At 41.4% G+C, this 24,754-nt stretch overlaps 1 protein-coding gene across 2 annotated transcripts in view; it reads right to left on the bottom strand.

Annotated features, from left to right (window-relative positions):
- The window catches only part of LOC138630718 (mediator of RNA polymerase II transcription subunit 13-like), a 73,770-nt gene that overhangs the window by 40,170 nt on the left and 8,846 nt on the right, over positions 1–24,754 (bottom strand). For both annotated transcript variants that reach the window (XM_069715215.1, XM_069715214.1), the window contains exon 2: positions 16,298–16,535. In XM_069715215.1, coding sequence (XP_069571316.1) covers positions 16,298–16,535 — 238 coding nt within the window. The remainder of the gene's footprint in view (positions 1–16,297; positions 16,536–24,754) is intronic.

Genomic DNA, 24,754 nt, shown 5'->3' with positions numbered 1-24,754 from the left:
CTGCAGAGATCAATAGTGAGACGGTCAAAAACAGCCAATCAGCAAATATGTCTGGGCCCTGACATCATCACGTCACGATTCATCATAATGAATTTAATATCTCGCGGTGGCCGCGCACGGTTCAAGTGATGTAGGAACGAAGATGTTCAAATGCCAGCCATCCATCTGCTGTAATGAGCACATCAGATAAAGTGATTCGAGATGTTGATTCAATTTCATCCTTTTTTTTTTGTCCTTCTAACTTAACCTCCGGTGGGGGCTGGTCGATGCCGAGCGCAGAGACGCAGCCACCTTTCAATTATCCCGGGAAGAAAGGCTTCTTACACATGTTAACCATAGATTGATTATATTCTGCAAAACCATTTTGAAGGGAAAACTGCTGACTATGCACCTCGTAGACTTTTAATAAAAATAGTTTTTAAATTGCACTTCTTGATTTGGTCATTTTTCCTTGATTTTGGTATAGACGTTGTTAAGTTTATTTTGTTTGTTTTGGGTTTATTGTTATTTCCCACTTCCTGCACATTCAGCCTGTTAACACATTTCTTTCAAGACCGCAGTGATAGACGTTGACGCAGACGAGTGACTTTGACTTGAACGGCATCAATCAGCTGTGTTGGACGTGTCGAAGCAGACAGAACCGGAGGGAGAGAGCTGCTGCTCTGGATCCGATAGCATCAGAGTTTCCTCAACTCTTGTTGATAGGGTATCAGTATGGTTTGGGCGTTTTTAACCTCATGTAATTGGACACTTTTCAAAACCGTCCATCTTGTCCAAACTCAACTCGCCCAACTCTCGCTGCACTCAGCAGCTCGTTAACCGAGCGACGCTGCAGGTCAGTTCAAGTGGAATCGAGTTTCCAGTTGGAGCAGCTGCTGAAATTACAGAAACTTCAGCAGAATTTTTTTCAAAGCGAATATTACTGATTGTGAACTTACATAGAAATCAATCCTCAAATGCTTGGTATAAATAATTTTTCATAAATTATAATTTTGTTTGTGTTAATTTAAATGTTAAATGTCTTGCAGCTGTGTGAGAATTCTTTCTAAAAAAAAAATCTCAGATCAGAGCGAGTGTGATGACAGAAGATTAAGGAGGAACAGATACTGATGATGAAAGAACGGCCCGTCGTGACAACGGTGGGGATTCATTCAGATTCACCACCGAGCGGTGACGTTAATCCTGACTGGTTACAGCAGTGGACAAGCAGTCAAAAAAAAAAAAAGGAGAACCTTCACGGAGTGAAGATTATTGAAGTTATTATTTGAGTAGTCTATCAGAGCTTTACATGTGTGACTGGACTCGTTGCTGACTGATGGGAGAGGCTACAAGACAACATGTGGATGTTTTCAGGATGTCGCTTTCATGATTACTAATTGTTTTAACACATCAATGGCGTCCCTGTAGGAGAATAGCAGGCTTTTGTGGTGACATTGATTGTCTGGTTACTGCAACAAAATCAGCATTTCTCTGCTTGTGATAAAAACGCCAGGGGAAAAAAAATCTATTTGTCCGTTGCAGTCGCTGAGAGGCCTCACAAACGGCAGATGAAGGCAGCAGCCTCGTCTTCAAAAAGGAGGACGGTGGGAGACAACAACAGCATTCATCCCATTTAATCCTCCACCGTTTATTTCAAAATATCAGCATGTATAGCTTCATTTTCAACTCGTTTTTGTCGTTAAAGAAACTTGGCTTCAGTCCGCGCTGCGTAATACTTCCTGTGTGTCCTCAAGCAACGTAAACGTAATCCTGAAGTCAGACTCAAAGAAGATTCGGAGGAGAGCTGTTCTTATTTATGTACGCAAAACATGGTGTCTATGTGTGATGTTGTTTTTCCACATGATGACAAAAATTAAAACAGAAGCGCATAAAACTCAAACTGTTAAACAGAAAACCAAGTTAAATTTAGAAGTTCTGCAATTTCTCTTTCATTATGTCTCCGGTCATCACAGTGTGTGACCCACTCCGAGCTCTCTACTATCAGATGCTTTCAAGTTTTTATCATGCATAGGTTATTGCGGGCAAGCCTGTCAGATAAATAAATAAAATGCACTAGCGCTTGCAGTGGAAATGTGAAATGGAAGTGTATTGTGGGTGCCAAACTGTCGAGCCTGAGGCAGCATTAACATCAGCCCACGATCTATATGCCTATCTCCAGCATTAATCTTGCAGACATATCAAAGGTGGAGTTGAGCAACTCTTGTGAGCGCCACAGTCTGTTTATTGTGCTTCGAAACCATCACATAAAAGGCTGCTAAAGTTCACAATCTTTGGTTTTTGGTTGTTTTTTTTCAAACCTAATCATGAAAAACAGCTTCTCGACACAGCTGCCTTTGTGAGGAGCAGCGCAGGCGAAAAATACTGATGAAAAATACATAAACAAGAGTCCTGTTGTTTGGAGGGATTTCTATTAAACCTGTAGTCCACAGCAGCACTAAACTGTTGATCCCCCTGAACACAAACAGAAGAGTCATACTTTCTCGTATTTCCCCTCTTCTCCTCATACTTCCCCTCACAGTTCACCCCACCCCTCAAATCTGATTCACACTCCAACATTTACACCCATTCCCTTCACTCCCCAATTCCCTTGACCTCTCTTCTTTCTCTGTATTACTACTTATAAAACTCCTTCTCCTTCATTTTGTCTCTCTAACTCTTTTTCTCTCTGAAACACACACACACACACACACACACACACACACACACACACACACACACACACACACACACACACACACACACACACACACACACACAAAGCTCTCATTCTTTCAGTTTGTGGCTTTTCTTTCAAAACTGAAAGCTTGTGAGGGAGAAGCGTACACTCCCACCCCTTCTCTGTGCAGCTGGGAAACTTCACCCCTACCATCACATCTCTCTCTCTCTTTCTCACACACACACACACACACACACACACACACACACACACACACACACACACACACACACACACACACACACACACCAGGGTCAGGAGGTCACGAGCCACGCCCTGAGAGCCCACAAGGGGAGGAGAGAAGAGGAGGAGGAGGGAAATCAGAGCGTCTCCGTCCTTCCCCACAAATTTACAGACAAGTAAACATGACTGAGGCAATTTTTTCCTCCGTCCTCGTTTCCTAGCTCGTTTCCCCTCCTCGCTGCATGTGGATCTGCCCCCGTATGTCAGGGAAAAGTCACAGGACAAACTTTCTTCCCCACAAAAGCACGTTTTCTTCTGCAAGAATGTGCAAGTAAATTTAGTCCATCATGTCAGAAACAGTCAGAGCTGCAGAACAGACGGATCGCTTCTCAGATCTGAGATGAGAAAGATGTGAACGGGATGTGTGAAGTGACAATTTAAAAAATAAAATAAAAAAAAGTGTATGTTGCTTTTGCTGGCAACACAGCAAATAAGAAACCAAAAAAAAAAAAAAAAAAAGAAAAAGAAAAGAAACGTGCAGAACACCAACTGCATATCTAACTGCCTAAAGAGAAATCGCAGATGTTCTTCTCTCCCTCCAAACAAACCATTTCTTTTCTTCTTTTTGAAGCATGAATTCCCGTCTCTCACACACACACACACACACACACACACACACACACACACACACACACACACACACACACACACACACACACACACACACCCTCCCTTTCTCCCTCTCACTACATGTATCTCTGCCTTGTCCTTTCCCTCCCTCTTCTTCTTCCTGCCCTTCCTCCTTCTCTTTTTCTTGCTCGTTTTTTTTTTTTTTTTTTTTTTGCTATCATGGAATTGCTGCTTTCCACATGTGACTCACTTTTTCACCAGCCAAAGCCAGACAGGAAAAAAAAAAAAAAAAAAAAAGTCAAGTGTGTCTTGTCGTTGCCTCTCCAAGTCCCTCTCACTTCCTTCAGGGGGCTCTTTTAACCTCCATAGGTCGCTCTCTTTCAGCGAGGATGTTCCCTATTGAGACGTGTGTCAGCCGGCGACCTAGTTCCCGATTCAAGGAATATTTGGGAGTCTAATTATTCATTCTCTCTGTTTGAGTTTTGCTTCTGAGAGCTGTTCCTAAGACAAACCCTGAAGGAACAAAGAGAAGGAGTAGGCCTTGATTGGCAACCGTACACCCACACCTTTTATTTACCGAGGAACTCGGCGTACTCGCAGACATTCGCCACCCTGACATCACAGAGAGCAGCCCCCCCCCCCCCATCCCCACCCCACCCAAAAAAAACAAGACAGGAAAAAAATAAAATAAAGCACAACAAAGCCCGAAAAGAGGAGGAGTAGCAGGAGAAGGAGGAGGAGGAGGGAGAGGATGGAGAGGCGAGCGTCAGAGGAAAGAATGAATGCCAAGTAAAACATGTCGACACAGAAAAGGGGCTCGAGAGTGATTTCAGATCACGGCTAGGTTTACTTTTTGTTTTGTTTTGTAAATCATTTCGTTAGAAGAACTCGTTGCAGTTCAATAAAAGGTTGAAACCCGAGTTGCGCTTTTCTGTCTTTTTGCTTTTTGTTTTCCTTTCATCTGTTCAAATAATTAATTTCAGTGTAAAACAGTAGTTCCATTGTTAAATCCGTTGAACAGGCCAGCGGTGATGAATGTTTGCATTCAAATCCATTAAAAATGTTAGTAGCAGGTTATCGTTTCCATAAATATTTCTCTTTGAAATCAGCCCATGAAAACAAACGTCTCTCACTTTCCACGAGTCTCTTTCATTCACTTCCTGCGTGGTTTATTTTACTCTAATTGACCCGTGTGGCTTTTGTCTTGTTAATCTTTAACACCTTTCATCCAATTCCTATTCACCGATTTATGACTACGAGTCATAACCTTGAAGGCTTCCTAACAAAGCCTGCGTGGGAGAGAAATTACCACTTTCACTCACATTATCAGGTCAGAGTCTTTCTGTGCTCTCTGCCACAGCATCCTGGGAGCTTCAGCGTTTTTGCACACAACTCGTATGCAGTATTTTGTCGTGCATGCAGGGACGACGCCGGCGCAGTGCTGAGCGATACCGAAAGCTCTCCTAACATCACCTGTGACAACTTCTACTCTTCACTTGTGAATTTACTGCAACATTATGATGATATCAGTAACTCAAGAAAAACATAAGAGGGAAGAAAGAGAGGGAGAGCGCTGAGGAGAAAAGGATTATTATACCTGTCAGAGCTTAAACTTTACACACTGTGACAGACCTGAGAATGTGTCCGCTCCATTATAACTTGAAGGTTTTGGTATATTCAGCTTGTTAAAATGATCAGCTGGTTACAGCTCACCCTGAAGGATGAAGAGCCGGCACTTTAGGATCACGGGTTTAAATCCGGGCTGCGATAATCAGGGAGGTAAAATGGACACCGGTCACATAACGACTGCTGCTGCGGTGCAATCCAGAAAAACACGTCATCGGCCACTGATTCAAGGAGGATATAAAAACTGCACAGGAGATAATAGTGCAATTAGGTGGACAGGTGTAAATACAGTCTCCGTCATTGTATTGGGAAGTTGCCATAGATTTCTTATCTATTCTGAAATTCTGCCCAAACAAAAACAAAAAAAAACACAGCACATCAGGGAACAGTTCAATATGTTGATGCAGCTCAGCATAAAGACTTAAAACAGAAAGAAACAGCTATCCAAGCTCCAACCCACAGTCACAAAATCTATCAACTATTACCCTGAACGCTCTCCATTTAACACAATATATCCTGTTTGCGTAATCCATACAGTAAAAACTGACATTTGTGATTTAACACAGATCAAGTATGGGACTCTTTCATCCCACAAAACACCCATCTAATAACATAAAACCACAAATTGTTGTTTTTCAGCAGGCACATTTTCCAAAAATGCCAAACTATTTCTTTAATGAGACAGACTTGAAGTTCTAACTGAAGAGGACACGACTGTGTAAATACCTGTCCTGAATGAATTAATTCATCTTATCTGATGTCGTTCCAACAGACGGTAAACTGGTTCGCACTCACAGTGAGAAAATAGTCCTTTGAAGTTTGAGTTTGCTGCATCTTTATTCTTTTGTGATGCAGAGGAACAACAGGCACGAATGTTGGGACTGATGCAGAATCAGCGACTGTCTCTTTGAAACATGTAAGCAGCGTCAGGTGCATAAAATTAGAACAAATCAAGCACCAGTACTTATCTGGTGTGTGCATAACAATTTCTCAATATGCTCCTCATGTCAGGAATTCATTCTGCTCCTACACACATTGGAAATTGCCCTCAATGAAGCTGTGAGCCGGCTCTATGTGTAAAAAGCTAATCCTGAGGAGTCGGGCAAAAAAACCACAAAAAAACAACAACAGGGAATTATGTATGGCACTTTAATAAGTGAGCACTCTTGCCAGCAGATCCATAACAGTAATAACCTCAATCTAACCTGTGTTTCTGAAGCAGGTGGCAAGTGGTGAAGAGGGTTTGTCTCCACAGGCCAGATTATGAGTTCACAGCCAGACGTGGACAGATGGAGGCAGAGGTTAGCCCTCCCTCCTGCACGCTGCTACACACACATACATTTGGCAACCATTTTTTCACAGGACAATTACCTCGCGACCTCTGCCAACCCACACACACACTTGGCCAATTACAGACACACTGAAGGAATGATAACAGTCGCATCACACACACACACACACGCGCACACACGCACACACACACACACACTCAACCTGTCATGATGTGCGTACACACTCCACAACCCCTCGAGCTCCACAAAAACATGGCAACCAGCTCTGTTTCTGAAGGGCACAGCACCCAGCTGCAGCTTCCCGACACAGAAGACAGTCAGACTGAGACTCTTCCTACATATTTCAGATTGTTTTGTTTCACCACCGCCTGCGATGTCCAATTCACCCTCTCCCGTTCCGTTCTGTTAATTCCATTATCTCTGATTATTTTCTCATAAGCATCGCTGCTCTAATCCACTTGTTGGTCACATATCTTTGTTGCACCAGCCAACCATTGAACTGATAGAAGATATGCATACCAGTGTTTTTTTTAATTCCCTCCCACTGCATCTCACATCCACTCATGACAGCAGAAATACGCTGAATGATGCTGAAAGACATTTCAAAGTAAGATAATGAGGAAAAAAGCTTTACAGGTGACTGATCTGTTAGTCAACCTGCAAATATCGTGCCATGCATTCGGTACATGGTGTATACTTATCTCCCTGCTGCCTTGCATCACTGCGCTATTTGGTTTGCAGTCTTTAAGATCGTTTTGAATTAAATATGCACATAATTTCATTGAGACAGTGTGGTTAAGACTCTCGTCTCTGGAACAACATTCACCCCCAGCTAGGATTGATTCCAGTCAGAATCTTTTTCTGCTGGATTTCCCCTACTTTGTATTCCTCTCAGCTTCACTACAGTTTCAAGAAAGAAAAAGGAAAACTGGTGGACTTCTTACTCTTGGGGGAAAAAAAACATATGTATATACATATTTTGTGTATTAATTTCCAACGGGAGCCTTTATGAGGTAAATACAAATATCCTAAATGGATCTGATTGGGAGGCACATGAATATTTCAGTAAACCACAGATGAAATGAGCGGGATCATACAGCATAGATGAACTAACACCTGCTACACACGGGTAAGTGAACAGCCCTCTTACTCTTCCTCCTGCATTCACCTTGACCACATGCTGTTTTGGTGGCACACAGGAGCACCACCTATAGTGTTATCAAAGTCATCAGCATGTAGTTTCCTGCTGTAGGAACTCCTAACTAGATAACGCTACACCCACAGCCTCTCCAGCAAATCCGTAATCAATCCTATTATATTCTTGTCCCATTGTTAATTGAGCACGTTTGTGGGCTGACAAAACAAACTGACATTTCCATTTTAGTGATCAAGCTGATGCTTTTATATGCCGTGCAACAGCAGAATAATTTGAAATTCACCAATCACTAACCAACTGTGAGGGCTGCAAGGTTGAGTGGCTGCACACCACATGTAACACTTATTACTGAGTCCTTATTTATTCATTTATTTATTTATTTATGAGAAAGGGCATCTGCATATTTAACAACATCTGTGTTTGAGATTTTTTTTAAAGATTGTTTTCGGACAATCAGACAGGAAAACTGTAAAAAAAAAATAAAAAAAATTCTAAATTAATTGTGAAATAAAAACTGTACCTCCAAGACAAAATATGACTTGGAAAAACTACAAAACCTTTTTGACCACTGTTTTGCATCTAATCAGGGCATCAGCACAGTTCACTTTCTCTGTGACTGCACCTTTGATAATATCCGTTAGTAACTTATGAGACTGTTGTGTTGCTCCAGACAGAGATGTGACTCAGATGTAAGTTTTTTTAAAAGGTGTGTTGGAGGGGAGTTAATGACTCATCCCGTCCAACTCGGGTAGGAAAGTCATTCCACCACAGGAATGGAAGGAGACTGCAAGGCCACTGCAGGGAAAGGGCTAAATAATTATACGATTGTACCAGAACAGAGACCGAGGTGTCGAGGTCACGACCTGGAAGTACGACTTTTGCTTTTCAAGTCAGTACGTTTTGCTATAGTTGTAAATTTAGAGACACTGAGGACAAATCTGACTGCACCTTAATGGATGAGATGATGAAGAAGAAGGTTGGCAGAACATGAGGGCGGACATGGTCTGATTTGGGAGATGTGTCAGGTTGAGATCGTGTTGTGGGTCTTACGAGCAGGATGAGATGAAACTTTACCAGATTTCATGTGTCGTACACGCTGCTGTCAGAGGAGGGAGTGTAAAGGCAAAATGTGATGTGAAGATACAGCCAAGTTTAAAAGGCCCAGTAGTGAACCCTGGGGAACGCCTCCGTCTAAAAAATTAACCATGTAGTTAAATGAAACGGTAGGCCAGTCACACAATACAACAGATTACACTGTCAAATAGAGATAAAAGTTGGATACCACAAAGTCGGGCGTGAGAAAACCCAGGCAGTAATAAGAAATGAGATCCTGTAATATTTCCAAATGTGCGAATCATTCTGGTCTCTGAAGAGATAGCGCATTGATTTTCTTCTTTTATAGGTGATAAAGAGTTACACCTAATTTTTAACACTTAAAAATAGTTATTCTTAAATTGATTTTCACCAGGACCTCGTGTGTCCCTGGATCATTAAGTTCCATCCACTTCATGGTGTAACATCGACTTGACTCCTTTCAAATAAAACCCAACAAACAGCAAAACTGAATGTTTTCGCTGCTTTTACTTTCATGCATTATTGTAATATTTATGTCTTCATTCATTTTTTCATGTTAAATTTCATGTCCTTGACTCTATTCCTCATTTCAGTCTCTATGGTGATCTGGTGGTAAAAATGTCCCTGCTGTGTCATCAAATTTCTATTCGCTGGAACAGATTAACTACAAATTATAAACAAACCTAAATTTGTCCGTGTGTGTGTGTGTGTGTGTGTGTGTGTGTGTGTGTGTGTGTGTGTGTGTGTGTGTGTGTGTGTGTGTGTGTGTGTGTGTGTGTGTGTGTGTGTGTGTTTTGAAACACTATTTTGTTACTTTGTTTCAAAAGCAATGAATTAAATCTTGACTTTGAAAGCTAAGTGGGTTTTTCTTTGGTCGGTGTGATGTGGCTGCTGACTGTGCAGCTGTGACTAAAGTCATGTTTACACCGAACACGAGTCAGACACATGTTTTAGCCATGAGAAGGACCTTGATTTTAACCAACGCTGCTGTCTATAGCAGCTCTTTTTAGCTCCATCGCCATCACACACATCACACACACACACACACACAGTGACCTGAAGCATCTGTTTAACACCTTTGATTACATCTTTAAATGGATCATTTAAAACCTGCCCACTGATTCGCCCTGTTAACCATTTTAATTGGACTTTTCTCAAAGTGCAGTAGATAATTTGACGTGTCATAGCAGGAAAAGCAGCATTGTAACTAGTCGCATTAATGAGGGCTGCGTTGCATTTAGGTGTATCAGCGAATCAGAGCGCTGCTTTACGACATGTTGATTCGTTGGGAAATCTCAGTAATGTTATTGGTTGAGCCCGTGGGTTTTCCTCAATATCTAAATATAAGATAATAAATAATTTGCCTCAAACAATAAATGATACTTTGATTCAAATGTAATGGTTTCATCATAACTGATACTGATAACTCATCATTATTTTATTTTAAGTGTATAATTTATTTTAGTATTTTAATTCCTACCGCTCGTGTTTCCTCTTTAGTTCCTCTGCCCCCTTTAACTGATTCTGTTATAAAGTTGTTTCCTGCTTTGAGTGTGGATGGCGAGGTGATGGTGTGTGTGTGTGTGTGTGTGTGTGTGTGTGTGTGTGTGTGTGTGTGTGTGTGTGTGTGTGTGTGTGTGTGTGTGTGTGTGTGTGTGTGTGTGTGTGTGTGTGTGTGTGTGTGTGTGTGTGTGTGTGTGTGTTATTGTTTTAGTGGTACTTTTTTTTTACTATAAAACACTTTATATGAAAAGTGATATAAAAAATAAAGTCTGGACTCACTGATTGAATAATTACATCAAGGCATAATTATTAAATGCAGCTGTCGTGTTCAATGAAACTGAATAATCATGTTTAAGAGTCACATGTGCAGGTCTGTTCTACACCTACAAAATGCTATGACTGTAATATTGTTATCAAATGGTTAATAATAAAACTTGAACTCACGTTTAGAACACTGTTGTAATGTTTTGTCATGATGAGTTCTCGGTGCTATTTCAAATACCAAAAACAACTGTAATCGATCAACTAATGCAACAATTCTACTTTTAAAAGATGTGACGAAATGTTTGTCCTTGTAATGAATCACTCCCACAAACACAAACAAACCCGAAGTGTGTGTTTGTGTAGATGTTGTAATGAGACAATCCTCTGAGTCTGTGTATGTCCATGTCCAGATTGTGTGTTCAGTCCCCACATGAACTAATGTGTATGTTTATATGTGCATGTGTGTGTCTCTACACTTGTGTGTGTGCATTCATATTTATGACTTTGTGTCCAAAATATGTCACTTTCTTTCCGCCTGTGCTGGAAACACGCTGATGATTCAGCCCTTTCAACGCATTAATCCCGTTCCCTCGCAAACTGTACTCAGCCCACGCTGTGCTTTAACACGCTGCACACATTACGTCCCGGTGCCGTCTGATTTAAAGAAAGCGAGTCATCACGAGTTGAACATGATGCTTTAATGCTCGTCATTGAAGCAAAGACAATATGAGAGTGCTGCAGTGTAGCGAGGGAGGAGAGGAGCGGTAACGCAGGATCGTCGCTGCTCCACGTGCTGCTGGCAGCCGCTCAAAGCCACCATGAATTTAGACCTCACCACCGGCGACAAGAGTCATCATCTCCAAACAATATCAACATTTTCACATTCAACAGTTAACCAGCGTGACGTGCACGAGCTTATCTACCTTTCCTGTGTAACTGTGCAAATATTACTGTTTGCTGAAATCGCAACCAATCAAATATATCATTGCATCACTGTATTTTTTTTTTTTTTTTTTTACAACTGTATTTTCTCGTAGCACTGATGGCATTTATGTGTAAACTAGTTGCAGCTAATTTCAGTTTCTGTAAATATGAATGACATCACTGATTGTTACACTTTTGTAAACTGATTTTATGTATTTGACTGAACACCGGACAGCATTGTTTTGACTTTATGGAGTAAAATATTGTGCTGTTTCACTTTAAAAAATTAAGATATCCAAACAAAAGGCAAATACAATCGATGTGGCATGAACTAAGTTTGTTTTTATTGATAATAATCTTGGCTTAATCTTGTTAGGCTTTTTAAAGTAACACACAAGCATATTAAGTTTTATGTCACAAAACTATTATGCTACTTGTGTTTAGATTTTTTTTTTTTAAATGACAAAACACAATTTATGTGAATCCCTTTAGACCCTCGTCATGCAGCTGTGCTGAATCCCACCTGTTCACAGGCTCTGAGTAAATATGGAAATGTTGTGAACGGGTCACACATTTATATTGTTTACATCTTTCTAAAAGCTGCTAACAGGCACATCAAAAAATAATGAATGTAGTGTAAATATAATTAGGCTCCATTGTTCTACACGATATTAGTTAAAAGCATAAACACCAGTTTCCTGATGTGACTCCTTATTCTGCACTATTAAGTGGGCGTTGTGAACCGTGGTTGTTAAAGCAGTTCCTTTTTTTCAAGGTGGACTTGAAATAGTTGTCAGTGTTTTTAAGTTGTTGTTCGTTATTCTCTTCTTGATCTTTGCAAAGCAAACGTATCTTCTGAAAATTCAGAGGCAGACAACCGTCTTGAGTCGACTCGCCAGTTGATTTAAAACATGTCAAATTCACACCGTTTGCTGTATGACTCAATGCATAAATAACCCGCTGATTACTCATGAGGCGACAGCTGTAGCTGTTCCATCAAATGTGTATAAATCAGTAAATCATTCAGAATGGGTGAGTGTCTCCAGTGAAAAAATAAAAAGGCACTAACTGCTCTATGGATCTGTCATGAATATGTCTCAACTGGCTTCTCAATGCATCAACCCTGAAAAACCCTCCAGTCCTCAATCATCTATGAAAAGCAACTGATGTGATTGTGTGAACTAATCAGCTGTTCAATTTGGGCCAGATTGAAATAACTATCAGATTTGTTAACGTTGTGGTTGTTAGCATTTTAACATGTTAATGTTGCATTTAGCTCGAAGCGAATCAAGTGTGCGAGTGAAGCGTCACGGAGTCATATGTAAACTCTTAAAGTCTTAAAGTGTTCTTTAAAGAGAATGCAGTCAAAATTCAAGTTGACACGTTATTCACCATCATTTATTATTGTGGTGGGTTTACTGCTGCGGCTATTTATGGGACTTTTAGATGTAAATGCTTAAAATTTTGGACCGCTTTAAGCCGAAAGCGCAGTTAATATATCCAGTAGGAGCCAAATTTAATCTGAATACTCCAGTCTCACATGACGAAACCATCTGTTCCAATTACAGAAAAGAAAAAAAGTTGTATATTTGCTTTTATATACAGTACCTAGAGTCAGGGTAGCTTTTTGTGCTCAGAAAAACAATTCAGCACATCATGCATCACCTCAATAGATATTTAAAGTAATGGCCAGGTCAGCAGGGAACAAAGAGAGCAAGAAACAGACCGAGGACCGAAGGAGGAATCGGATGAAGAACAGACCGACGCAGGCGAGAGAGAAGAGAGGAGAAAGGGAGGCTGAGGGAGAACTGCAGGAGACACAAACCCAACGTCAAACATCCCGCAGCGAAGAGATATTCAGGTGTGTAGCTTTTCTTTTAAGACTCGGCAAAACACTGATATTCCCCGAGTTACAACTGATTCTAATTTGGAGGAAATCCAGCTTCACTAATTAACAATTATCAACTCTTTTGCACTCGAGTGCTATTTTCAGCGCTTAATAGGAATTATACAGGGAGACCTGAGATTTTACAAGAGAAGTAAAGAAGTATTATCAACATAATTGTATGCAGAATGTGTGTGTGTGTGTGTGTGTGTGTGTGTGTGTGTGTGTGTGTGTGTGTGTGTGTGTGTGTGTGTGTGTGTGTGTGTGTGTGTGTGTGTGTGTGTGTGTGTGTGTGTGTGTGTGCACGCGCGCTTGAAGATCTTTGTGAGGGCCAGTTTCAGTTCTACATGATCGGTTTGAGGAAATTATGGTCTGTCCTAACAGCCCTTTCCTGTTTGCTGCCTTTAATTGAAGCAGATTCAAGGATGTTGAAACATTTTCTGTATTTCTGCATTTTACTACTGTATTTTAATTCTTAAACTGCTCCACAACTTATATTCCATTTTTTTTTAGCTATTTTAATGTTTTAATAACTGTTTTTAATGTTTCAATCAATGCTCTTAATTGTTTTTAAATTTCCTTTTCTTTTGCCTTATGTTTTGATGCTTTTAATGGTTTTATGTGAAGCACTTTGATTTGCCTTGTTGTTGAAATGTGCTCTACAAATAAACTTGCCTTTAAAAGGCTGCTTTTAGGGTTAAGTCTTGGTTTTAGGGTTGAGGTTAGAAGTATATTTAGGTCAGGGGCTGATGAAATGTGTCCATGAATGCCCTCACAAAGATATCCATAGAAACGTGTGTGTGTGTGTGTGTGTGTGTGTGTGTGTGTGTGTGTGTGTGTGTGTGTGTGTGTGTGTGTGTGTGTGTGTGTGTGTGTGTGTGTGTGTGTGTGTGTGTGTGTGTGTGTGTGTGTGTGTGTGTGTGTGTGTGTGTGTGTGTGTGTGTGGTGTTTTATAGTTATCCTCCTCAAGAGTCCCTCCACACCAACACAAGCAAGTAAGAGGTAAATTAATGGTAATAGCGGTGCCAGAAGACGTACAACCACTGAAGCTGTTCACTACTTTAAACCCAGTCGTTTTCCTTTTAGTAAAAATGTCACGTAAACTATTCAGTTCAGGTGAAAACGACAAGCAGGTGATCATAAAAAAAAGGGAATAGTCACTATAACATTAAGGCACTCTGAGGTTGTGTTAATTGAGTAATGATTTACTGTATATTACCACAGTTACTATAATAAGAAGTTAATTGATTAATCCAGTAATCATTCATCATATCAACATTTTAGCAAATGTAATATTTTGGGGGTTTTGGACTGTCAGACAAAACAAGACTCTTGTCTCAAGGACGTTGTGATGGGCATTTTTCACAGACCATAATATTAACAGATTAACAGTGAACATACTGTAATGAGCAGATTGCTTGATTATTTAATTAATAATAAATTACAAGCCTGAAGGGGAGCCATAAGAAATCTCAACAACAGAAGTGGCAGCAAAATAATAAAGTGTGAGACATCACATTTGGTTGTCTTTTTTTTTTTTTTTTTTTTCTTTGAAACCTTTTTCCCCAAACAAATGCTATCTTGACTTTAAGTGACAATTTTGTCAGACAAAGACAAATATTACATAAAAATCAATTTGCATGTCTATGGTCAGCATGCATGAACAGGCAAGTAATCAATAGCCATAAAATGTAATTAAATAGACTAAGATTATGATCAAGTTTATTGGACCTCAGTGTGCTACTCAAGCAGCGTTATAATCAATGTTTAAGGCAGCCAGTAGCAGCTTGTAAACTGATGAGGTAATGCTAAAACATACTTGTTTTATGGTTTCAGGTAATAACGTTTTTGCTCTTTAAGCCTAATTGACTCGGTGTGGTTGTGTGATACTTATCAGCAAAATACCGTTTTCAGAAGAGCCGTCTCATATCAGACATGGATGATATATTGTGTTTATAAATACATTTTGGATGTTGGCAGTTTTGGTGAAGCAATGAAAAATAATTATCTTTCCCCGCGTTGGTGATGCGAGCATAACTCAATTAAAATGTACAGCATATCTTTCTCTGTTACACATGTTAGTGCAGAGTAAAGGGCTCTCCCCAGCAGCAGCAAGAACATCTGTCAAATACCTACTGCAGCGCCTGAAAGGCCTTTTCACATCAAGTCAGCTTTAATAGGTGACTGAAGAGCAAAATTCTCAAAATTGCTTCAATATTCCTGTTTTTTTTTCTCTCTCCCTGCTGACTTGTTCTGCTAAACCAAACCCAATACAACCTCTCTCCCGTTTCCTCCTCTCCCTGCCTTCCCGAGGCTTAGTGGATACGTTAGACTTCTACACACATGTGCAGCGAGATAATGCAAATGTTTCTATAAATAGGGACAATAGTGCTGACAGTAGCGCTCTCTCAAGTGAGATATCTCAGTGTAATTTTCACAACCACACACACACACAGTAAATACTGGCAAGAAAAATCGACTCCGGGGCTGCGTGCTTCATCATAGTGATAGTCCTGAAGCAGCATATAAACACTTGAGTTGCAAAGCAAACACATTTCAGATATGTGTTATATGAGGCTCAAAAATAGGACCCAAAACCAAATCAATGCGCCCGACGCATCTTAAACAAACGGCGCACAGCTCCGATGTGCAGCCGACTTAACAGCTTCAATCCACATAATACAGAACCGTGCTGTACGTTAGCCCCTGAAGCGCATACTTACAGGCATTATGCCGCACAATAAAACTCTAATTTATTTGGCACCGTTACGGCTCAGATTCTTGTTGCATCGACTTGGAACACACAACACATATTTCACTACTTCTCAGTCAACCTTTCGTAAAACCGCTAAAACCACAAGACGACCGAGTTCCACGTAGCCGTTCCTCAATGGGACGTGATTAAAAAGCAGCCGTAAACCTACACGGCCAACCCAAACTTTCAGAGCACGACGGGCTGACCGAGGCGAAGACCGATGGGGTGAAAAAATAATTGAGACGGATGGAAGGGAGAAGCGAGCCCCATCCTTCATCCTCTTTCTCACCTTCCAGCTCGTGATGAATGACATTGGAGAGGTTGGGCTCTTCACCCCACCAGAAGATCCACAGCTCCTTGGCATCGGGCTTGATCTTGCGCCGCCACACGCACAGCAGGTTGGCCTGCACGCAGCGCATGAAGCTGCGCAGAACCGGGTCGTCCTGAGCCGGGGCCGAGATCACGGGCCCGTATTCCCCGCCGCTGCGGAATCTGTAGCAACGCCATTTAATGCCTGTCAACTCCGCCTGAAAGAGGAGAAAAGAGTCGAAATTAAAGCACTGCATCAATAAACAGCCCATTAAACCACCATAAAATTAGCATTTGTTAAGCAGTTATTATGTGCAGTCACTAATAAAGCAATTTCCCCGTGTTCAGTCCAAACACAATGTAAACGCTGAAATAATTTGTTGACTCACTAATCAGTCAATAAGCTGAAATTTAACCTTCAATCATTTCAACAATTCTGTAATCGTTTTAATAATTCTTCCAAAACAAAAGTACCAAATACTCTTCCAGTTCTGATTTCACCAAAGCTGCAGGATTTTTTTTGTTCTGCTCGGTTTTATATCGCTGTACATAAAATCTTTAAGGTCTACACTGCTGGTCAGAAAACAGGAAACGTTTCCGTTTATGCAGGACAGTGTCATGTTCTGTCTTCTCACGCGAGCCGTCCTATAATGTCTCCTTCTTTAAGAGTATGTATGAAAAATCAACTCTGATCTGTGGTCCGGTTCAGTTTGGAAGCTGCCGTGTTTTTGGAAGCGAAATAACGCAGCCAGGAATTTATCAGTTTCATAGTTTACATGGTTCAATTCCTCTTTATATCAGTTTATGAAAAGGTTTCAACTTTGTGAATGAGGTGTTCATTTGAAACATGTTTACTCTGTGTGGCCTTATAAACTTAAGTTTAATCAGAATATTAAGCTTCATGTGAACTGGTGATGTCATGTTTCTAAATTTTGTGACATTTTATAGACCAAACAATGAATTACCTAAAACTATTAAATAAAGGTTTGCAGATCTTTTCACTATATTTTGAATACAGAAAAAAAAAAATCATTAGCTGCAACAATAAATATAAATAAATATATATTAACTAATAATGGATGATGAAAAAGCATGTTAAACTCTTGAAACTGCATTTCAGCAGATCTTGTTTGTAACGTGTATTTTTTTTTAAATGTTTTTTGCAATCCACATTGATATTGTGTTTCAAATGAAAGAGCACATCAGACAATGCTGATTAAATCAATAACTGCACAGATGCTCTCCAATTGCGTTATATTTTCCCCGGCTTCCTGTTTACACAGTTCAGATACTCGTGTAGATGTTTAAGTCTAATTAATGTCTCCCTTTTGTGTTGTTATATCCTTATTTATGACTGTTTCACTTGCTGCTGCTTCTGCTGTAAAGATTAACTATTGAAACTGTTGCAGAGAGAAGAGCTGCAAGAAATAAAGAGCGGTCTTGAGTGAAATACATGAATGAACTACTACCGGTGAGACGGCACTGAAGTATAGAGCGAGCCGGGAGAGGAGGAGATAGTGCTGGGTCAGTGGTTGGAGCTCGACCCAGCAAGGCGGATCTCCTCCTTTTAATGTAATGAGATGATGCTGCCGGTGTTTACGTTGCCCACCGGGTGTGAAGAGGACTTGAACATTCAGAGACGAGGCAGTACAAGAGTCAAACTTTTCCTCCACCAGCACCAGAAAAAGAGATGTTTTCTCAAATTTGGTAAGTGAGCGTGCATCGGTAAACATCGGGAAACACAGGAGCATCAGTGACCCTGTGATCCTCGCGGACGCTTTGGAAACTTTTTTTTATGTTTGTTTGTGTCTTTGCGTTTGCCTTTGTGCATGAATGAGCTAAGTGCACAAAGGCATTGTTGAACAGGACGTAGATTTGGCAGGCAGGAGGTTGAGGGGGGGGGGGATCTCTCCTCTCCTCCCCGGTGTTCACCCAGCTGTGAGGATCATGTTTGGCACACTGGCCCGGCGCCGAGCCATCCAAGACCAACGGAGGGAAGAAAAATACTGACCCATTTTAACACGGGGACAGGTAGAAAGGAGAAAGGAGAAAGGAGCAGCTCAAAGGAAAGCACAGCCTGCCGTGTCTTTTGAGTGGATGAAGAGGAGGAGGCTCCACAGCTCTGAACGCTGCAGACCGACCGACCGACCGAGGATGCCGGCGTGAGCCTCCAAATCAGAACCGAAAATCTTCCCAGCGGCATTCAAAGCCTCCGTCCCGATCAACACATCCACATTGTGAGTGAACACAGGCATGCACGCGACACCTACCAACATCTTAACTGCACAATGCACCCGTGATTACAAGCGTGTCCCTCCTGTAATGACAGTGTGTGTAATGGGAGACATAAACATCGGCGCTGTGATAAGCCAAGCTCTAAAATTAGCCATGACAAGGTCAAGGATGCTGTTTGTCCCAAAGCAAAGGAGGAAGACATCTGCTTGCACTGCCTCGTCACTCCCAGTCAATGTCAAGAGTTCCTCCACTGTTTGGCACAGCTGTCTGCTGCTCCTGCATCAGGAGCGAAGACGAGGAGAAGCTAAATGTCAGAGAATATATTCACCATAAAGGCATAACAGCTGTTTTAGAAAGGACAACATGCTCTCCCGTGAATTGATTGTTAAATGTCCCCCTCCAGACATGTTCGAAGACACAGAAAAATACTCCGCTTGGAATTAAAATTTTAGCACGGCAGTGTTTTGAACTAAATGCTAACACAAGCATGCTATACTCGTAGCAACAACGTTAGCATTCTGCTAAATGACAGGCATATTTCTTTTCTTTTTTTAGCGTGTTCAACAAGTCGACATCGCCGTGTTAACATCCTAATATTTACTAAGTAACACTAAACATGCAGTAGAGCTGAGATGGGTCGTAACAGCAATAATGTTGTAAGGATTTAGTCACAAAAACAAACAAAGTAGTACTGAACAAACAAGAGGTGCGACGTTCAGGCGTTGCCAGAGTTATTGCAATTGTTCCCGAGGGGAACGTAAATGATAAATGTGCACGCTAAATGTCATGGTAGTCAATCCAAAAATTGTTGGGACATTTAGCTGAAAGCCACAACCTTCAATCTCGTGTTGGCACGTGAGGTTATTAGAAATATCCTCTGGGGACCATAAAAGTGAGCAGATTTATGTCCAATCTACCCAATATTTGCTGAGATACTTCAGTTGACTAAATATTTCTCCCTGCAGCCTGTTCAAGAAGAATCCGTAGGAATCTATAAGACGTTGTAGAAGTGCTGCAGGTCTCAAGGTTCCACTCGTGTACTTTCAATCCTGGACTGTGATTCTCTTTCAAACGTGTCGTGACCCGACAAGATGGACGAAAAACACACGAGTGCGGAGAAACCGGCCTTTTCAGCAGATGAATGCGAAGCCATACTTCAACTGTCAAAGCCTGCACATGCATTAATCTGCACAGCGAAGGCCAAACATTCAGGAGCAGAAAGAAGAAGCAGAGAACATCTTAAGTGCAGAAATAAGACTCGCGGTAGAATTTTTCAGAAAGTTTTTTTTTTTTCTGGTCAAATAAGTGGCCAGAGGCTCCCAAACACAGGTGCAGCGTATTTTGCTGGCCGTGTGGGAAGCACTAACCCAACACCCTGCTGAACTCCTGTGGAGGATTAACTGTGGCACAGTTGCAGGACGAGGAACAGAGCTGCAGTTACATGCTCGCAGGCAGATCCAAACACATGCCTGCACACAAACACTGGCACGCACACGCGACGCACACGGCAGCTGTGACGATGTGCAGCCCAGAAGTGCTCCGAAACACCGACGTGCATCAGGACGAAGACATATTTTCCGGCTGATGTCCAGTTATGTTTCAGCGATGACAGCCAGGATCTGCCCGTGTGTCCGTGTGCATTTGAGAGGCCGCCTCGATTCTCTATGTGCGTATATGATTGTGCGTTTCTGGTGAATCTGTGTGTGTCACCCTCACTAAGATGCTTTCTGGGGATGATTTCCCAGCACACTTCCCCTTCGCTTCTAAACATCGGAAGTCCGTCAGACCTGTGCAACAACCAATTCTCAGATTTGTATGAATAAATTGACGCTTATAACACACGAGAGAAAAATCTGTCAAGCATGTGAATTCAGCTGATAATACAACCGAGTCTGCAGACAAAGCAGAGCTATTATGTCTGCAACTTCAGTGACAAATTAGTGTTGTAAATCCTGTGACACGAATGTGATCATAATTCACAAACCATAATTCTACGAGTTAGTCTTTAACAGAAAGATGGAGAACCATAAACTGTCTATAAAAAAAAAAAAAAGAGCCTCCCATTCAACTTCTGTCATCAAATCCAAAGTGAATAAAATGTGTCCATCAGTTATCTCGGTGTTGTTAGCTAAAGTCACTCCTTCTTCTTAGTTTTCTGGAGGTCCATCTGAAAATAATCCCTCATTCATTAGAAAAGAAGATTCAAGAAGACCTGTTTTGGGGGCGTGTCTGTTTGATTGACAGGCCTGTGGTGCAGTCAGGTTTCCGGTACAGGTTGGCGGGGTTTAGTGTCCTCGGGTTTCCAATCAGATCGAGTCAGATCCACCGCTGGCTCCTCCCCCAGCTCGTCCAAATATGGTCACTTCCTGCTCCAAACCAAACCGCTCCAAACTAGCAAGCTGGCAACACCCAAAATCCAAACTCACAGCCTCGTTTCACAAACCAACTAGTTCACAGGTTGACTAGTGAATAAGGTTGACCAATCAGAGAAGGACTGGGCTGTATGAGTAGTGTTTGAGGAGCTAAATGAGGCTAAATGGCAAAAATGGTTCAATGGAAAGTGAAAGCTATTTGGGATTTTATGGTCATGAATCTGAGAAAAATAAACTTCACAGAAGTTTCCTTGTGTGTTGATGATGATGTGTTTGACTGGACTGTCAGTCTGTATGTACGATTGCCAAGATGGCAAAAGTGGTTCAAAAGCAGCGAAATCCTCGTCATCCGTCAGAGTGCGAAAGAGCAAATCAAAGATTGTTCCAGGCAGCCGTCTCTTTTAAACACTACCGCAGGGGTGAAAAGGCAAAGGGGTCAAGAAAAAAAAGAGGGTGGATTTTGTTTCACTGTCAATACAACCTTCACTCCTCCGAGCCCGCTTGTTCTGTAGGTTGGCTGGTTCAGTTTCTGATTGAGTGCATGACCAAAAACAAGAGCTTTTCCTTCAATTGCTAAGACGGACCAAAGCTTTGACCTTACCCTCACCTCTATTATCTTTCTCGTCTTCACTCTTCCTCTCATCTCTCAGCTCTCTCTCTGTCACAGATGCCTACTGAATACACCCAGGAGGATCGCACGTTTCCTCTTTGCCTTTTTCTTTTTTTTTTAATTCTTTTCTTTACGTCTCCTTGTCTAGTAAACAGAGAAAAGATAACAGCTAACCATATGTTTCCAGAACATTTGTGTGTTAGCACAGAGGATGTGGGAGACCGTGCTCTATTTGTACTATTGTATCAAACTCTAACAGCATGAAAATCTTTCTATCTTTCTTACAATGGCATTGATTCTGTATAATTCAATGTGCTTCTGTGTGTTTGAAAAGGGGCTTCGAAAAATAAATAAAAAGAATCTAAACTTTCAAAGGAGAGAGTTTAAAAAAGCATTTCCTGAAAATAAGGTGAACAGAGCCCAGGCTTGGAAGACATAATCTGTATCCCGACGAGAGGTCAACCTCAGTGCACCAGCCATGTGCTTGTAATCAAAAGAAAATATGGAAGTCAGTGCTTTAATCTTTGGCAGACACTGCTCAAACAGAATGTACTGAATGAAGTCTTAGACAGAGAAGAGGATCCCATTTCCAGAGGCTGAAAAGGTCTATCATCCAACTGGAACATGCAGATAGTATATACTGCACATTGTTTAAAGGCCACGAGCTTCACAATGAAGAGGAAACCTTCTTTTCTCAGATAGCAAAGCGGAGAGGAAAACACACAATGTGCACTTTTCAGGAAAAGCTTCTGCAGCCTGAAAATATTTTGCTCCTCTTGCTTTTTTTCTCAAAAACTGGTGTGACCTTCTGAATGGACCTCTTGCACTTCACAACATGCAGCTAAATGTATGTTTGTGGAGAACTTCCATGTAGGAAAACACACACAGATACACATTTTGTGGAGAGAAAAGCGTCAAACATGACCGAGCACTCTCTGGAGAGCTTTCACTTTCACGACAAACGACTGTTAATGTAAGAACGTAGAGAAAGGAGCAACCTTTAAAATGCATAAAGTATCTAGTGTGGTTATATACAAATGTGCGGGCTTTATTAAGGACACTTTTCTATCAGGAATGCAGTTGATGTGATCGTTTGACTTTGCATCAGAGTGGATAGGTGCCTAATGTGCTTTCAAAGCTGACAGAACGCATGCAGACAACGTTGTCTACGAGAGATGCCACTTCTTCAGGAATCTCAGCGCAGGGTAAGAGCCTCGCAGTCTGATAGTCTGACAAAGGAGGCACTTTAAGCAATTGAGAGACAGCTTGTATCAGCAGTTTTACAAACTCTGGCACATGCAAAAGCCTTTCTCTCGTCAGAGCTTTCTCATCAACGTCAAATCTGTTTAGATACTTGACAAGCTGCCAATATTTAGGGTGTGTTCAGATCGCTCGTGATGCCTCCGAGTCTTTAGATAAGACTTGTTGTCTTCATCAGATACACACAACGGTATCCATGTCTCTTTGATCCAATGTCAAAGGACAGGGGGAAATGTAATTATTTCTAACAGACACTTCATCCTTTCATGAAATCAAACAACGTATTTGCTACCACTTATGTTTGACATTTTTATATTCTAGAATTGCCCATCTGTTTAGTCCCCATTGGCACTATTCATAATGCCCCCTTTTAATGTTATGTCACTGTTATCAGCCTCACTGTTCATTATCTCGTATCACATATTTCACAATAAAAGCACTCTACACACTGGGGTGAATTATATTGTGAAGGGGCCACAGGAAACAAAATGTATTTGCACTAATGGCAAAACGACAAAACAATAAAACAATCATTTTTGACAGCAGATCAGTAGTAGAGGTATACTTTTTTTTTTTTTTTTTATTTTTTTTAAACTCCCCACATCATTTGCAGCATCAAATCACGACTGCATCATGAAAAAGACCATTTATTAAAACTTGATTCTGTTTGGTTGGACTGCAGACAGATACAGCTCTTCTTCTTCTGCTGTCTTTCTGCAGTATTATACCACGTTTGCGGTTACCACAGGAACCATAGTGTCACACATCTTGCATCTTTAATGACACAATTTTCCTCGAACGTATCAGTCTGAGCAGCAAAATGAAAACTGAAGTGTGGACAATAAATATGAAGAAAGACAATGAGAGCCGGGTGGCTGTGATACTAAGTCAACACGGAGAAGTCACCAGTTAGGGGAGCCGGTGGCAGAAAGCAGAACAGGCAACGACTCCCCCTTCATCAATTAACCCGCTGAAATCAAATTAACCCACAAGGAGTCGTACTCCCCTCTGGCATTTTACAACACAAATGAAGAGCGATGCACATTACTATACTTGTGAGGCAGCGCGAGCGTCACAAAAAAGACCAAACAGGTGTAGAAAGAAGGCCTCTGGGACTGCAGACACTAAACAGATGCCTTTCCTCCGCCTTCTGCCACCACCTTTACAAGTCTGCACAAAACAAGGAAGCGTCATTTGATCGGTGTTCTGCTGTAGCATCCAGCCCTGGGAGGTGAGCAAGCCAAGCGACCTAATTAGAGCAGCGAGAGTCCCCTGGGCTGAGTGACGGATAGACCTGCCAATCACGCCACAGAAAGCCTCCATCAAGCCATGACTTCTCACCTGACACAAAGAGAGGCAGGAGGCAGGAGGAACAGCAGAGGGAGACCAATAAGGACAGCAAGACATTGTGTACTGTGGCACTGCCGCATCTGACACACCAGCTCCCCAGCCATTTGCCAAATGAAACAACACAAAGCTGCAGCGTCAGGCTGCTTTTAAAGCGTTGAGGGACGGACTAAAGCAGTGGTCCTCCTTAGTCTAAATTATTAACATGCAAATAAATAAACCAGTCTCTGCTTTAGTGTCTCTGGTGTTACTTAATTAACTGTGACAAGCCATGGGGAGGGAGAAATGAGCAAAAGACGGAAAAACGGAGAATCACAAAAGACGGAAAACACAAGACGGAGAGGGAAGTAAAAACAGTTGCTAGGCAACATACAACATCTGTAGGAATTCAGGAAGGTATTCAAGTTTTGAGATTTCTGTCTCCAGGGTTACAGTGGAAATGTAACATTTCAGACACTTCTGTGGCTTTTTACTGTACTCTAAAAATCACAAAAGAGTGCGTTGTGTGTCTCAGTGTGACGCCTCTCCTGAGCACACCTCCAATTGTTCCCTCGAAGTGGGAATTCGTGAGCTCAAATTTGTCTGAAGATTAGGATTACTCACTGAGTTTCTG

The sequence above is a fragment of the Brachyistius frenatus genome, unplaced genomic scaffold, assembly GCF_029030835.1.
Source record: "Brachyistius frenatus isolate BFR_SWC_R1_liver_20210118 unplaced genomic scaffold, ASM2903083v1 Contig_140, whole genome shotgun sequence".
In the NCBI taxonomy this organism is placed as follows: domain Eukaryota; kingdom Metazoa; phylum Chordata; class Actinopteri; family Embiotocidae; genus Brachyistius; species Brachyistius frenatus.
The sequence above is the reverse complement of the archived record's forward strand: the minus strand, read 5'-3'. Positions and strand labels throughout refer to the sequence as shown.